Raw genomic sequence first — 16,279 nt, 5'->3', positions numbered from 1 at the left:
AAATATTACTACTTAATACTACATTAATACTCCTATTGCTACTAATACTTACTAATACTCTCTGCATCCGAGTGCTGATATCTTATAGTTAACAAGTAACAACAGAATTAACAGCAGTACCTTACTACAATTAGAAATGTCCACCACACTTGTCTATTATAACTGGTGAACATAATGGTAGTGAAAATGGGTCATAATTCAAAGATGCCGATACCAGCTCCACACACCGAACCACCATTTCACTCTTTCTTATAAGAAAAAAGCCAAATGACTCCCTTAATTCTTCTTCCTCCTTAGAACTTCATCAGCTTCACTTCTTTCTTCTTGCCTTCTTCTCTTCGTATTCTATCGTAATCTTCTTCTTCTTCATAGCTCCTCCTAACTTCTTGCAATCTGCAACTATACCTTTATCAGTGCCAATTACTGTGGTATGGATCTTTTGGCGGCACGGGTGTACCATCTATTTACCCCTATACGCCACAAAACTCCCAGCTGTCGCAAGCCGATTTCTTTCCCGTTCCATAACTCTCGCTACGCCTCCCAAACCGCTACCACCGTCACTCACCACACCACCACTATCACTGCCGCCATGCAGCTGTTGCTTTTCCACCTTCTTCCCCTAAGACCCATCTTCCACATGACATAATCTACTGCCGTTCTTGTATAATCTGTGAATGCTTTCTGTCTCTCGCTCACTCTCACTCGATCCCGTCCCCTCGATCCCACTATCTCTCCCTGGTTTCCTCCAATTATTGTGAATCTCTCCCTGTATGTTGTGAATCTCTCTCTCTCTGTATTCCACCTCTTTGTCTGTTCTGTGCCTCCCTGTTTCTGCTCAGTCGTCGCACTCTTTTCCTCTCCCTGTCTCTCCCTTCCCTCTCCCTGTCTCTCACCATTTCTCACCATTTCTCACCGTTTCCCACCGTTTCTCTCCCCGTTGTCCTTTGTTTTGCTGTGACATCTGTCACTACGGCGAGGAAATATAATTTATTTACTGGTACTGACACTTCTTCTTTCTGCCTTCTTTACAACACAAGAGTCTTTTGGTAGTCGTTTTGCTTCATCTCCATCAGTCACACGTACACCCAGCAATCCACAGCAAACATGGATGAGACCTTGATTGCCACCATCAACAAGTTACAGGACGCGTTGGCTCCTCTCGGCGGCGGATCGTCGTCGCCAGTAGATTTGCCCCAGATCACTGTGGTAGGTTCACAGTCGTCAGGTAAGTCTTCGGTTCTTGAAAACATCGTCGGCCGTGATTTCCTCCCAAGAGGTACCGGTATCGTCACCAGAAGACCGCTTGTTCTTCAATTGATCAATAAACGTGCCACGCCAAAACCCCAGCAAGACTTGCTTGACATCAACACAACCAAGGAAAACGGAGATGCCAGCGAAAACAACGCTGACGAATGGGGTGAGTTCTTACACTTGCCTAACAAGAAGTTCTACAACTTCGAGGACATCAGAAAGGAGATTGTCAGAGAAACTGACGCTAAAACCGGTCACAACTTAGGTATTTCGCCAGTGCCCATCAATTTGAGAATCTACTCCCCTCATGTGTTGACCTTGACTCTTGTGGATTTGCCTGGTCTTACCAAGGTTCCAGTTGGAGACCAACCACAGGATATCGAGAGACAGATCAAAGATATGATCATGAAATTCATTTCCAAACCAAATGCCATCATCTTATCCGTCAATGCCGCCAACACCGATTTGGCCAATTCTGATGGTTTGAAATTGGCTCGTGAAGTTGATCCAGAGGGTGCCAGAACTATCGGTGTCTTAACCAAGGTCGATTTGATGGATGAAGGTACCGATGTTATCGACATTCTTGCTGGAAGAGTCATCCCATTGAGATTTGGTTATGTTCCTGTGATCAATAGAGGTCAGAAGGATATCGAGAGTAAGAAGACTATTAGACAAGCTCTTCAGGACGAAAGAGAATTCTTTGAGAACCACCCATCATACAAGGCTAAGGCTCACTACTGTGGTACTCCATATTTGGCTAAGAAGTTGAACGGTATCTTGCTCCACCATATTAAGGGAACACTTCCAGACATCAAGATGAGAATTGAGCACTCATTGAAGAAATACCTGAACGAATTGAGCACTTTGGGACCTGAAATGGCCGAATCTCCAACATCTATTGCCTTGAGCATGATCACTAACTTTTCCAAGGATTACAATGGAATTTTAAGTGGTGAAGCTAAGGAGCTTTCATCCCAAGAATTAAGTGGTGGTGCTCGTATATCCTTCGTCTTCCACGAAATTTTCAAGAACGGTATTACTGCCTTGGATCCTTTTGACCAGATTAAGGATGCTGACATTAGAACCATTATGCACAATACCTCTGGTTCCGCTCCTTCGTTGTTTGTAGGCACTCAAGCTTTCGAAGTCTTGGTTAAGCAACAAATTCACAGAATGGAAGAACCTTCTGTACGTTGTATCAACTTGATCTTTGATGAGTTGGTACGTATCTTGTCCCAAATCATCTCTCAGCCACTCTATTCTCGTTACCCAGGCTTGAAGGAACAATTATCTCAATTCTTCATTCAATTCTTAAGAGAAGAATTGGTTCCAACCACTAAGTTCGTCACAGACATCATTGACGCCGAACAGACTTATGTCAACACTGCCCATCCAGACTTGTTGAAGGGTTCTCAAGCCATGGCTATTGTAGAAGAGAAGTTCCACCCTAAGCCACAAGTTGTTGTAGACCCGAAGACGGGCAAGCCATTACCACCAAGTCAGCAGCCACCTCCACAATCATCTCTGCCTATATTGAAAGACGACGGAACCAACGGATTCTTTGGTGGTTTCTTCTCTTCTAAGAACAAGAAGAGATTGCAACAAATGGAAGCGCCACCACCAGTATTGAGAGCTACAGGAAACATGTCTGAGAGGGAAACTATGGAAACTGAAGTCATTAAGTTGTTAATCAGCTCTTACTATAACATTGTAAAGAGAACTGTCGCTGATGTAGTTCCAAAGGCCATCATGTTGAAATTAATTGTCAGATCGAGAGAAGAGATCCAAAAGGTATTATTGGAGAAGTTATACAACTCGCCTGATTTGGAAGACTTGGTTAAGGAGAATGAATTGACTGTGCAAAAGAGAAAGGAGTGTGTTAAAATGGTTGAAGTGTTGAGAAATGCCAGTGAAATCGTATCCAGTGTTTAAGAGGAGGTAATTGTTTAATAGTTAGAGCATGAGTAGCGCTGTGTATTACTGGAATTCGAGATAGGTCGCTCGCACCTCAGCTGACAGCACCTGCCAAAGGTCCAACCACGTCGTATATATAGTTTCTGTTACATCTTTATATTGTTGTTTGATTTGTCTACTTCTACTAATATTGTTTTGATAAATATGTGATATACAGCACAATACATAATACACTTAGGCTGAGATTTCTGTAGGAAGATAAAGGAGAGTATACATGATTATTGTAAAAACATGAATCTCTAAAATTATACAACACTAGCAATGAATTTCACTGGTAATAAATTCCACCGCAATGTTAAATTGCCGCAAATTTAAATTCCACAACCAGATGTAATGTCCAGAGAACCGTCCAATTCTGTCTTTATTCTATTGAAAGAAACGACATTTTTGCCCTGTTAATTACTTGTATGACAACTTAGCGTTTTCTTTGTCATCTCATTCCCAATTGACAACGTTTTCACCCAAACTCAACTGCCACTCCAACAGTCAACAGCAATTTGTTACACGGACAACAGTTGCTTTGCTCGGATCGCCAAATCCTTCCCTTCCATTGTCTTCTCAACCATTTACGGTGTAACATCACATGACATTAGCCTGAACTACATACACGACTTGTACTGTGATGTGATTACGAGCAAAGTTTATTTATGTACCATTCTACCGAATTACATGGCCCGTGTTATTATTGTTAGGTGATGTCGTAGTGTGAGGTGTATGGTGTATTGGACCATCGGAGGGGTAAGTAAGATTATAGATTTTATAGTTAGTATTTCAATTTGTAGTGGTATTGTCCATGTTGTGGGTTTTTGTCATCTTTTTATCCTCTCCCTGTCTTTCTTTGTACCATACTACCTTCTAGATTTGTCTGCAGTTGCTCTATATTGGCTCTATGTTTGTTCTCTCTCTCATGCCCTCTTTCCCTGTTATTCTCACTCTCTCATACTCCTCTACAATACTCCTCTACAATACATCCCCATTCTGCACCTTCGTCGCAGAACCCTTCTTTTTTCTCCCTTCCTTCCTCTTCCAGTCTTTCCCTCTCTTCCACTCTCATTTCAGTCATAGCCGAGTCGCACGACATTCTCTCCTCCGTCGACTCTCCTCCTCCTCCTCCCCGGAATGCGACACTCCTCTCCTGAATGTCGTCTGCACAACACAAAAAATTTTCGTTCTCTTGCTGTAAAGGAAAAAAAAAAGCCCTCAAATCATAAGAGTAATAATTGGTTTATTTAAGTAGTCTTTATTGCCAGTCTTTATTGCCTAAACCATTTTTGAAGCGTTCTTGTTAGCTTAAAATCCACTTAGCACGCTTATTTAACCTGAACACACACGAAATCGTCTTTTCCACATCGAAAAAGCGCCGTTGTTTGATCAATATCTCTTAGTTAAAGCCTAATTCCTGGATCTGGTGCAATAATTTTTCACTAGTCAATACCAGCCTCCGACGTTCAGTTTAGCCCAAGTCGAACAACACTAAAAGTCGAATTGTTCATTGACCTGAGCTTTCTAACTACCCGAGTTGTCCTATAAGTCCCTTCCTCTTTAAAACAGCATTTTATGCCTAAAGAGCCTCGACTGCACAACCTATTTGTTACTAAACTCATTGAACCTGGATAGCACGCCCTATATCCATAGCGACGACTTGTTAGACATTACTTTCCCAGTAAGCTAACATTTCTGATTTGCCTTTCCCGTTTTTCTACCATATTCCAAATTACAGTGTCCACCATTACTTCGGTATCTATTTGCTGACATCCCAAAACCTGGTTCTGTTCATTAATTTATCTTTTTACCACTAGTTGTGTCTTCGTATTCCTTGCAAAGACCACTAAACCATCCCTGTGTTATAACACCCTAATTAGTATACTTTGAAACGTTTCTTGCTACTTCTCTCTTCGTTTCAGCCAGTGTATTAATTAGAGAACAACCCTTTTACAAGAGTAAGTTCCAATCCACCTTAAAAGAAAAAGTAATTATTCTTAATTGAATAGCTACACTTCACATATATTAATATTCCAAAAAAAAAAGGTATATTCCTTGAAATATTCAAATTATCCTAGCTTTAGATCCTTACATCGAAGCTAAAAAGTTAATAGTTCTTGACACTAATAGTTCTTCCATTTAAGAACAGAAACTGACTATCACCAAGTTATGGTTGCTCCAGCATACTTCCAGGATTCATATGTCGACCACACTTTATCTGCTAATTTAGACTCGACCTACGCTTTTGAGGGTCCTGAGAAATTACTTGAGATCTGGTTCTGGCCATCAGAGGATCATTTGCCAAAGGGCAACAATGACGAAGGTTTGAGATGTATTCCATTAAACAAATGGGTAGAAATCTTAGACCTTGTGAGCTGCAAGATTTTGTCAATGAAGTCATCCAAGTTCATGGACGCTTACTTATTGAGTGAAAGTTCCTTGTTCGTTTTTCCCAACAAGATCATCTTGAAAACCTGTGGTACTACCACTACCTTGGCCTGTCTTGAGAAAGTCTTTGCTGTTGTCAATGAAGAATTATTTGGACAACCTAAGAAACTCAGTAGCCACGAGATCTACAAGATCTTCTACTCGAGACGCTCGTTTATGTTCCCAGACAAGCAAATTCATGTTCACAAAGATTGGAAGAATGAGGTCAAATTGTTAAACGAGCACTTCGAAAACGGTAAATCATACATTGTAGGTGACTTCAACAGCAGTGACCATTGGTACTTGTACGTTGGTGGAATTGTTGAGGACGAAGATGACAAAAAGCACGTCAACGAAACTGCCCATGACCAGACTTTTGAGATCTTAATGACAGAGTTGAATCCTGAATGTGCTGCGAAGTTCATCACTTCCAGAAAACCAGGTGCTGAGTCTTTGATCGAGAACGAGGTTGAAGACCATGACTTAGGTCACGACATTGGAATTGCTACCATGAGTGAAACAGACTTAGACTGTGTATTCGACCCTTCTAGAAGCAATGTAGACTTCAAGAATTTGACTCATTTACCATCTCCTTCATTATCCGACAATTTGGAAATGGAAGATGAAATTCAGGAGGAGAAACTTTCGGCTTTAGAAACGAAGTCAAAGGGAGGAGTTTTTGACTTCATTCATGACGCATTCTCATTCTCTCCTTGTGGTTATTCCTCCAATTCTATTTGCTCAAACCAAGGTGGATACTATTACACTTTGCACATCACTCCAGAATCCGGATGGTCCTATGCCTCTTTCGAGACTAACTATCCATTCACGGAGAACTCACCAGTGAGCATCACTGATGTGTTATTGAGAATTTTGCATATTTTTGAACCAAGAAAGTTCTCTTTGACTTTAATCAGTGAGGATTTGGAAGGAAAGGTCAATGCAGGTTACAATGGTTTACGCAACTCTCACTTGATCCTAAAAGACTTAGGTTACAAGAAGCAAGAGAGAGTTAAGTACGACTTGAGAAGTGAATACAAATTGTTGTACTTGAACTTTGAAAAAAGTGAAAGTATGAACTGCTTGAACTCTTGAAGTATCTCCTAATCGTGGAGGCTCGATCTACTATGAGGTGGATCTATTAGTTTAGTTTTTCTTGTCACAATCATTTTGGTTTTTTTGCCCAACCTTCAATTACGATCTTCTACTGCGTGTTTAGTTGGTTTAAGACTTCAGGATGTCGTCTTTTTTCTCTAATGGTGGTCGTAGTGGGATTTCACGTTGAAAAGTTTGGGTAGTTTTTCTGTTAAGTAGTAAAACTTTCATTTTTCAAGCAATTGTAGATATTGTAGTGTAATATTTTAATATTGCCCAAATTATGGGTAATTATTACAAAAATATCAACAAAGAACATGAGAAAATTTAAAAAACGATTAAACTTTTGAAGCAATTACAGGACGACCAACTCTCTCCCTTCCCTTTTCTTTCTTCCTCTCATAGAATATCATCATCATCTTCTTCTAGACGATGGATGATCAAATATGTATCTGTTTCCCCATATTATCGGCATTTCAAAGTGCTGCATTTTGCAGCAGGCCTGTATGCACACCTGTCAACTTTAAATCCAAATCCGTCAATTGGTGAAGTACCAAATATTATACGAGTAATGTATTATAATGATAAATATATATTGGTGGTGCTTAAAGACACCGTTATAATGATAACAAGGAACAAGGTTTTAGTAATAATAACAATAAAGCAACAATAACAACAACAAAAAATTAATATGAAACTAAAAATACAAATGGTTTTTTGTAACCGCCAATAAAAATAAATGCAAAAATATAACCACCTCTAGAAGTTCAGTAAATTTATTTCAAATCGAACAACGAGAAAGCTAATATGCTGACTCTGACTGCCTAATTGCCGTGCCCATACAGACTGGAAATTCTTCTCTGTTCAGTTGAAATTCTCGAAGCATGCTCTCGGTTTCGACTGAAGTCCTCCATAGCAATTTCTTCCGTTTCAATACGAGATAAATCGTCAGTCGTACCGTTTGGATGATGGTAAGTTTCAAGTAAAGATCCATTGTCATAGAAGGACATTCCGCTGACACCTTGGCTCTTTCTCTTGAAAATATCTATAATTGACTTTCTTTGTTGTGGAGGAGGATGTGCTACCAGTGACTTAATCGGAGACGGTTGCATATACGGTACTCTATCGCTCACCATAGTATCATTGTCGTCTTGAGTTAAACTGACCTCACGCTGAAGTTGGTCCACATCACTTCCAGAAGAATCCGAGTTAGCCTTCTTCTTGTAGGGAATAGGAGAGTTCTGAACCGATGACGTGTGGACACTCATTCTTTTGACAGTCTCGTTGGTGTAGTTAGAAATCTTTATTCTATGCGGGTCAGTAGGATCATAATCGAATGGGTAAGCATCAAAGTCGCCTCTATTAACACATTCTCTGATGACATCGACATCCTTAGGCCAGTAGATCTTCTGAACAAAATCGTAGAAGAAACGTGGAATCAATGCAAACAAAATACCAACAAACATACAAGCCCAGAACGAGAGCGTTCCAAAAACTTGAGGAGCTGCCTTATAGAACTCACCACTATAAGTACTTACGGTCCAAAGACCTGTCCAAATAAAGATGATAAGAATCGAAATAGCAACAATCAAAGAAGATATCCAATCCCAACGGTATTGATGTGACAAGATGTACAAGTTACATGAAATACATGAAATACAAGTCACAGTTACACCCATCCAGAAACGATGGTCAAGTGGCAAACCGTTTGCGTTAGGGTAAGCAACATAGTAGATCAAGTATGGGAAATAGAACGAGATGAGAGACTGGTAGACGGCATCAAGCATGTACCACCAAAACTTCTTTTGAGTGAACTCAGATCTGAGGATACCCGAGCGGTAGATTTGTGGAACAAGGAGTGATACTTTAGCGGAAAGATCTTGATCAAAGACACCAAGGAAAATTATAGGCAACGACGTAAATGCCAAATTGTAGAACATAAGGTAAGTGAACTCAAAGAGGTAAGAACCATCGAAATTGTTGTAGATTCCGTACCAGAAAAGAGCCTGATTGAAAATAACATTCTTGTAAAAGAAACTTGGAATCATTTCTGAAAAACGCTTGTAAGACCATCTTCCATGAGTTAAAAGAAGTCTTGCCAAGAAACGGAATTGTCCAATTGCATAATCAGATGACATAACAGCTTGTCTACCTTCTTCACCAGCAATACCGACACCTACATCGGCTGCTTGGATCATGGCCACATCATTGGAACCATCACCAATAGCCAATGTCATGACGTCAAGCGTATCTTTTACTAGCTTCACTACAGCAGCCTTTTGGGCTGGAGAAACACGGCAACAAAGAACAGCTTTACACTGCTTACAAAGCAATAAGAACTTACGCTTTGTACCTGGGTTTAATAACGCAATCTTCAATGCATCACCATCAATGACAACACCGAAGCCTTCGTTAGGAGGAGAGTGGTCTTCTGTAGCAGCTTCCAACTCATCGTCCAGACCCGTCATGTTGAAGTATTTGTCTAAGTAGTGCGTAATCAATGTGTCAATTAATTGGTCATCGGAAAGTTCTTCATAGTTAGCAACCTCATATTGTCCTCTCTCTTGTTTAGTCAACTTTGTTTTCAAAACCAAGAGCTCCATATCATTTCCAAGTAAGTTACACGAGAAACCAATGTTAATGGCAGTCTCGACTTTGTCACCTGTAAGAACCCAAAGCTTTATTCCAGCTTGTCCCAAAATGGAGATGGAGTCTGGAACTCCATCCTGAAGTCTATCTTCAATAGCAGTTCCTCCCAAAAGGATCAATTCTCTTTCAATAGAGTCGGCCACAGCCTCCATCTTTGCCTCTCTGTCATCCAAGGAGGACGCAGCAGCTTGATGACGTCTATTCCACTCATTATACTGATCCCAAGTGAGCTCTCTTTCAGCGATACATAAAGTTCTCAAACCTTCTGTAGCATATTCTTCCAAATGCTCAGAAGTTTTATCCAAAAGCTTTCTGTCGTTACCAGTCTTCGACAATCTGCCGTATATAATTGAGTCAGCACCCTTGCAAATCAAGAGAGCTTTAGGCTCACCATCTGGTTTTTCAGAAGGAATTTTGATTATAGCACTCATTCTCTTCCTTGTGGAGTTGAACTCTAAAGTGTTTAACACTTGATATTCCTTCGTAACCCCATGAACTTCTAATATTAATCCCTTCTTGGTGTTTCCTTTAAAAACATAGCCAAGAGATCTGGCAGTTCCTACTAATGCGGCTTCATCAGGAGATTGGGCCTTCAAAAGAGTCTTCAGGGGATTCTTAGGATCCTGTTCTGTCAAAACAGAGTGACAAAGTGCTAACGCTAACATAAAATGTTCATTACATTCCTTTTGTGATTTTCCACTAGCTCCTGCAATATCATGAACGAATTCGGAGGACACAAAGGTTATCTCATCCTCATACTTAATCGTTGATTTGGAAATCTTGCGAAGTGATTCAATCATCTCTTCCTTATCCTGTGCAATGAGTCCTCTTTCAACAGCTGCTTCTGTTTCCACATCTATACCTTGTCTCTTTCTTAAACCAGCTAGAGCTTCTGTGTAAGCCTTTCCGTAAGAGATTCCATTGATTGTACATTTCTTGAACTCCATTAAATTCTGGGTCAAAGTACCTGTTTTGTCACTGAAAACATATTCAATTTGCCCCAAATCGTCTGAAATACTCCAAGATTTTGGAGTACATGGGTAATCGAGTCTTTCATAGTACATACCAAGGTCCGAATATATGAAAAATGCTTGTGCAGTCTTAATGATCTCAATTGTGATATAAAGTGAGATGGGAACCAACGACTGGTATAAGATCACGGCAACAAAAAACGAGACTAAACCATTCAACGCCGGAGATCCCGCAATTGTTCCAAATTCAAAGTAGTCTCTGGATGATCCAGTCTTACGATAGTATAGACCATTGACTAAGCCCGAGATGAAACAAAGGAGAAACAAGAATATGAAATTCAAGAGAACGTAGTAATTCAATTCACGGGAAATTCTCGACTGTTTAGTTGGAGTTACACCAGCATTCATCATGATCTTTGTGTCGTCACCTGTAAATGCTACAATACCAATGACCCATTTTGTGTTTCTCAAGGAACAGCCTCTTAAGAGGACATTATTGATGGTGATAGCTTCTTGCTTTTCTTCGTTACTGGAAGGGTCCACATAACGTAAATTACCCTGGTAAGAGTAAAGATTAGCATGTGGACCTTCGCTATCAATCTCGAACTCGTGGTCAATCAAGTCATCAGCTCGTTTAATCTTTTGTTCTAAAGATGAGTATTTCAATGCTTGACGGACCTTCAAGTTAGTTTCACCATCCAAGTTCTTTGTCTCAACATAACAACAGTTGTCCTCGTCACTAGTTGCCAAGATGATGACGTCAGCGGGAATCTCATCGTTATTGTAAATTCTAAGCATATCACCTACTTTGACGTCTTTCCAGTACTTTCTAGCGAATTTGAGAGTCTTCGGAGTATGTCTATGGTACTCATTGTTCTCACTTCTCTGTTGTTGGAAGGATTTTCTTAATCTTTCACCAAATGGGTTATTACTGGTAGTTGCACCAAGATCCAACGAGTTTCTTGGGGAAGGATCCGTAATGTCACTATCAAATGATCTTCTGGCATTATTGTTGCCCTCTGAACCTCCAGCTGCTTGGAGTTCTAGGTTTCTCTTGGTTCTTTCTTTCTCTGCTCTTCCTTCTTTGGTCAAGTTACGCTTTGATGCACCCCAGAAACGGATCAAAAGACGAGTATTCAATTTTTTGAAACGTCTCCACAAGGAAACTTTCTCGTCGTTGACATTATTGTTAGTGTAGATAAATTCCGGGTTCGGATTCGAATTATCCTGAGATAATATGTGTGTGTTTTGGTTATTCACTTCCAAATCCGTTACGGTTCTTCTTGAGTCTTCTATGGCATCCTTAATAGCTGTGATGATCACAATGACAATCAATGGAACAGCAGCTAAGACAGGCGACGGAACTCCAAAAATCAGGAAAGCTCCAAGGATAATCATCGTAAGGAAATAAATATTGGCGACATTCTTGAGAAACTGATTTCCTATATTTTTAGGAAGGAATGAAAGGGGAGTATACTTGGTTGTTCTGATCTTGTTACGGGGATAATCAGTGTCAGGTTTACCTGTCTCCGGGTCGAGGAATTCATCTGGTAGCAAACGATTAAAAACAATAGTTCTCTTTTGTTCCTTACGGTCATTGGGCTCTACCGTTTCATTTGGAGGAGTTACCAGGCCGTGCTCATCGTCATCTCCATCCCGCGTTATATCTTCATCGCTGCCATTTCCAGTGTTGGGTCTCCGTATTGAATCCACTCTATTATTCTTTCTACGAATGCTGTGGTTCGGACTTAAGAATCCCTTCAAAGTATGGGAACGATTGACGTTCTCTTTCTTTGGTCGTCCGTGTTTATTTCTTGTGGTTCCCCATCTATGTCTTTTCATGACGGTTTCTTTTCTATCCACTCTGTCCTCGTCCAAGTCCACATCGTAGACCATCTCCGAGTCACCATCTACCTTATTCCCTATGTTTGAGAGATTAAACGTCTCTCGTGCAAATGGAGAAATTGGGGGATGTTGAAACACTTCATCCTCGAGAATAGTATTGTGCTGGTCCATAAATGGAGACGTCACCGTATGCGATGCCGAGTGATTTGTGTTAAACGACTGGTTTGAGCTGGCTGAATGCGGTTGTGCTGTACTGAAGACAGTAGAAGAGTTAGAAGAAGCTGGCTGTGAAATGGTTTGGTTGATAGGAGGTTGACTGCTGGAGTCTGCTGGGAGTTCGAACCTCAATGAGTGCAGCCTTGTATTTGGTGGGGAATTGCCCAACTGATGCCTTGGATGAGAATCCAGGAACTTCAGATCGAGTTTAATGTTAGGTGTAGGTAATGCCGACGTGTCTCTATAGAATTCGCCCGAGTCGACTCTCTTTGGAGTGGAAATGATCGAGGGTAATGGTTGTGACGGCGGGATCGGCGATGTAGCGGTTCTGTTGGATCTGACACTAGTGTTTCTAGTGAGGATTCGTTGCTGCTGGTGAAAGGGGCTCTCGTTTATGAACAGACTATCGTTAGAAAACGAGTTATACGGGTCATCCTGGTCCATAAAGGGACTTTGATCTGACATGGTGATGTAACGTGGTTTGTCAATTTACCGTAGTGTGGTATCAGCGATGAATAGAAGTTATAGAAGCCTGTTTTTTTGGCGATTTCTTGTCAACACCAATACGCTGGCAATGTACCGAGACTACTGAGTTTTTGTTCCAAAGTAAAATGGTACCAAATTCGTTTCTTCTTCTCTAGAGGATCTGGTCCGTTATAGCTAGTGGTACTACGATCTATGAATATGCGAACGGGAACGCCGCAACTGGCTCGTGTAGACGACTTTGCCGGACTGGTTCGACTGCTAGTGGAGTACTAGGATGGGCGGGGTTGTGGCGGAAGATCAAACGGACTACAACAACTGAGTTTGGGCCGTTTCTTGGTGGTGTTTCTTACAGTTCTTTGGTTAGTGATTAGTGATGGTTTCTCAGTAAGCCAATGCCACCAGCCTAAAAAAGTTGTCGCTAGCGGATCGGAAGGTACACGCCTTTGTGGTTTGATTTAGGGAGCCGGTAGACGAGCGCTGCCGGGGAGGAATGGAGGGATGGGAAAGGTTAAGAAATGAGATGGAAAGGGTGGAGTAGAAGGAGGTAAAGAAGAAAAATCGGAATATGTAACTGGAGAGATGGGTTGAGGAAACCCACTAGGTCAGGTATATCTAGGTGTATACAAGTTGTAAGAGAGTGGAGGGTCAAATGACTGGGCCTATATTCAAAGAGTGACACCGTTATTATTGTCCTACTATTCGCTCATGTGGATGCGGTATTACCGTAATATGGAGGAACGGAGCACCAGATCACTAATAGCGAGATATTCCGTCCGTCTGGGGAGTAATGGACGGTGAAAACTAGTGAGAAAAGGGCAAAAAGGGCACAACTTAGTGAGAAACGGAAATTTAGCGCTTAGGAAACGTTTAGGGAATACTGACAAATCCTAGGGAGAAAACTCACCGGACCCAGGACCCAGTACCCTATTAGTTAGCCAGAAACGGGTTTTCTCGTTATTTTTTCTCCCTACAAAGGAGAACGGTGTCTTTGTGTGTAGGGGGACTTTTCTTTTTCTTTTTCTTTTTTTTTTTTTATTTCGGGAACAGCGTGTCTCGGCGGCAGGGAAAATTTTCAACGCGAAGGAACAAGCCGATTGTGGGTGAAAAATACATGGGTAAAGACTATAGATATTGGGGTTATTGGTGAATTTACCAACGATAGAGACTCATACCCACGATTCGCGCTGACTACAGCAAGACCCTGGCTTAGGATGATGGTCTACAACTGCAACTGGGTCCCCCAAAAGATCCGTTTCAACATCCATCCCTTCCAGCAGACTCCTTCTCACTAACACCGACAGTCTTCTATGATCTACATAATTTGTCATACTCGTGCGTTTTGTGTCTCCAGTATTTTTCAGTGCTTCACTGGGTTCCACACGGAAAGACGAGCTCACTGGCCAAGCACTAATTGCCAACAAGCCAGATGTGGGCCAGAGCGTGCCATCTTGGCAGTTGCGGAATGATTTAGTGCTTGATTTAGATGATTTCCTGTATGTGTATCCATGATAACCGTTAAAGATCAGAGTGGCTGGCTCCAGAGGGCCACCTTGTTACGTATGGATCTAATAATAGTATTTATTTAGTGGTTGTATGGGAGCCCTTGACGGGTTTTTGCAGAGATTCAGGTCGAGAAAGTTCTTGGTTATCAATGCTTGGACGTGTAGAAATTTACCTCAGATTCCCCCTTGCCAAAACACTGCCATTGACACTGCCACTATTCCTAGACTAAAATACTCCATTCGGCCCAAATCATAAATGCCTCGAGGACTACTCTCTTTTAATCCTCTTCCGCGCTGTTGGTTATTTCCGCTTTCAGCCGAGCCCTACCAACCGGTTCATAATATAACGCAAAAGAGGGCATTGCGAATTTGTCAGTAACCGACTCTGGAGCCGACAAGTCATTGGGGGAACCTAATAGGAATGGGGTAGAGGAGAAAAGGGGTTAGAAAGGGTAGAGGTTGTCTTCATTTGGTGGGGTAAGCCTCCTCTCGCTACAGCTCTACAGCTCCACAGTTCTATAGTTAGAAGTCGTCTATGTGTCTTGTGGGCATTGACACATTCGTGCGCTTAGTACTCACATATAAAAGCAGAAACTTACTGTTGTAGTTACTAAGTGTATCTATGTCTAATGGCTGGTTGTGACGGTGACTAAACATATGTCGTATATTTATATGGTAGCGACGTAATATGACCAATCTAGTATACACATTGAAGATATATATAACATGTCATGACGGCGCTCCAAGTATTAGGATGGAAACCTCTTCTTCTTAGCAAACATCCCTTGTCCCTGCTCCACAAGGGGAGTTCTCTCCCCATCGTTGTGGTCTTAGTAACTCTACATCCAATTCCTCTATCATTTAAATATATCGAACCCACGTAGAGAACAAGCTACATAATAAAGCGTCATAACTCTTCCGTTATAGAATCTACTCCTCTTCTGAATGCATGCGACAAAGGGGCTCTACTTTATGCTCTTCTTTATCTATGCTTAGGTCAACCAGCATACATTCCATCCCTTTTCCTCACCTCTTAAATAGCACAACTTTCATCATTTCTTCGTGGCAAGCAAAATTCTTATTCTTACTCTTGGAGCTTCGCAGAAGCATACTGCTTAGTCCATGACTGAGCCGTCTCGATAGCCTTTTTCTCATCCTTTTTCCAGTCTTCAGCTACATCGTTTGCCAAGGGATCATCTGGGTTGGGGGCTCCTAATAACGCTTGAATGGACAACAAAATGGTTCTAATTTGTAAAGCAGGACTCCAATTATCCTTTAACACATCCAAACAGATTCTACCCAACTTATCGATGTTAGGGTGATAGATCTTGGTGAGGAAACGAACTTTAGGGGCGCACATAGGGTAGTCGTCTGGTAAAAACAACTCCAACAGGAAATGACCTCCGGCGTAAGGACTTGAGCTTGGTCCATCGATGAACACCTCAAAATGTCTGAGGTTGTCTTCCTTGGGGATGGCGGTGATACCAGGAACTGGATCCGAGACCAATCTTTCGGTTTCCTTTATAATTCTCTTTGGTAAAGCGGCCATTTTAAGTACTTGATCGGGTGATTTTCCTCGATTCCAATGGGTAGATGGCTAATAAGCAAATTTGGATATCAAATATCGGGTCTAATCGGCAAATGAAATTGTGGATTATTTCAAATCTGGAGTAACCTTTCTTTGCTGACTCAGATTCTACAAAAGGGGACAGTAAAAAACGACTAAATACAGTAAAACTTTCCGAGAAAATTGGTCAAGACAAAACTTCAGTCTAGATAAACTATCTGGATGATTTATTCCTCTAGATTTCTCTTCTTAACTACTGTTTAACCGAGCCTTCATTCACCAAAAAACATCACAGCACTAGTCGATTTTGGTTG

At 41.3% G+C, this 16,279-nt stretch overlaps 4 protein-coding genes across 4 annotated transcripts; 2 read left to right on the top strand and 2 right to left on the bottom strand. All coding sequences in view use genetic code 12, as the record gives it.

Moving 5' to 3' along the window:
- Window positions 1-1,005: 1,005 nt before the first annotated feature.
- On the top strand, window positions 1,006-3,561 carry VPS1 (dynamin-like GTPase). The gene has a single exon (XM_064921273.1). The coding sequence runs from the start codon at window positions 1,105-1,107 to the stop codon at window positions 3,181-3,183; it is 2,079 nt and encodes a 692-aa protein (XP_064776824.1). The 5' UTR covers window positions 1,006-1,104; the 3' UTR covers window positions 3,184-3,561.
- Window positions 3,562-5,102: 1,541 nt separating this feature from the next.
- Window positions 5,103-7,000, top strand: SPE2 (adenosylmethionine decarboxylase). Its single transcript, XM_064921270.1, has one exon. The coding sequence runs from the start codon at window positions 5,377-5,379 to the stop codon at window positions 6,727-6,729; it is 1,353 nt and encodes a 450-aa protein (XP_064776823.1). The 5' UTR covers window positions 5,103-5,376; the 3' UTR covers window positions 6,730-7,000.
- A 553-nt stretch (window positions 7,001-7,553) lies between these two features.
- RJT20DRAFT_90239 (aminophospholipid-translocating P4-type ATPase) lies at window positions 7,554-12,875 on the bottom strand (the record flags this gene model as incomplete). The annotated part of the gene is made up of 3 exons (XM_064921311.1): window positions 7,554-12,442; window positions 12,512-12,585; window positions 12,811-12,875. 3 exons carry the CDS (start codon window positions 12,873-12,875, stop codon window positions 7,554-7,556), a joined length of 5,028 nt encoding a protein of 1,675 aa, XP_064776822.1.
- A 2,174-nt stretch (window positions 12,876-15,049) lies between these two features.
- RJT20DRAFT_8826 (E2 ubiquitin-conjugating protein) lies at window positions 15,050-16,128 on the bottom strand. The gene has a single exon (XM_064921267.1). It carries the CDS (start codon window positions 15,945-15,947, stop codon window positions 15,483-15,485), a length of 465 nt encoding a protein of 154 aa, XP_064776821.1. The 5' UTR covers window positions 15,948-16,128; the 3' UTR covers window positions 15,050-15,482.
- Between the last annotated feature and the right edge of the window lie 151 nt (window positions 16,129-16,279).

The sequence above is a fragment of the Scheffersomyces xylosifermentans genome (assembly GCF_036884685.1).
Source record: "Scheffersomyces xylosifermentans strain CBS 12540 chromosome Unknown RJT20scaffold_1, whole genome shotgun sequence".
NCBI classification, from domain to species: domain Eukaryota; kingdom Fungi; phylum Ascomycota; class Pichiomycetes; order Serinales; family Debaryomycetaceae; genus Scheffersomyces; species Scheffersomyces xylosifermentans.
The sequence above is the reverse complement of the archived record's forward strand: the minus strand, read 5'-3'. Positions and strand labels throughout refer to the sequence as shown.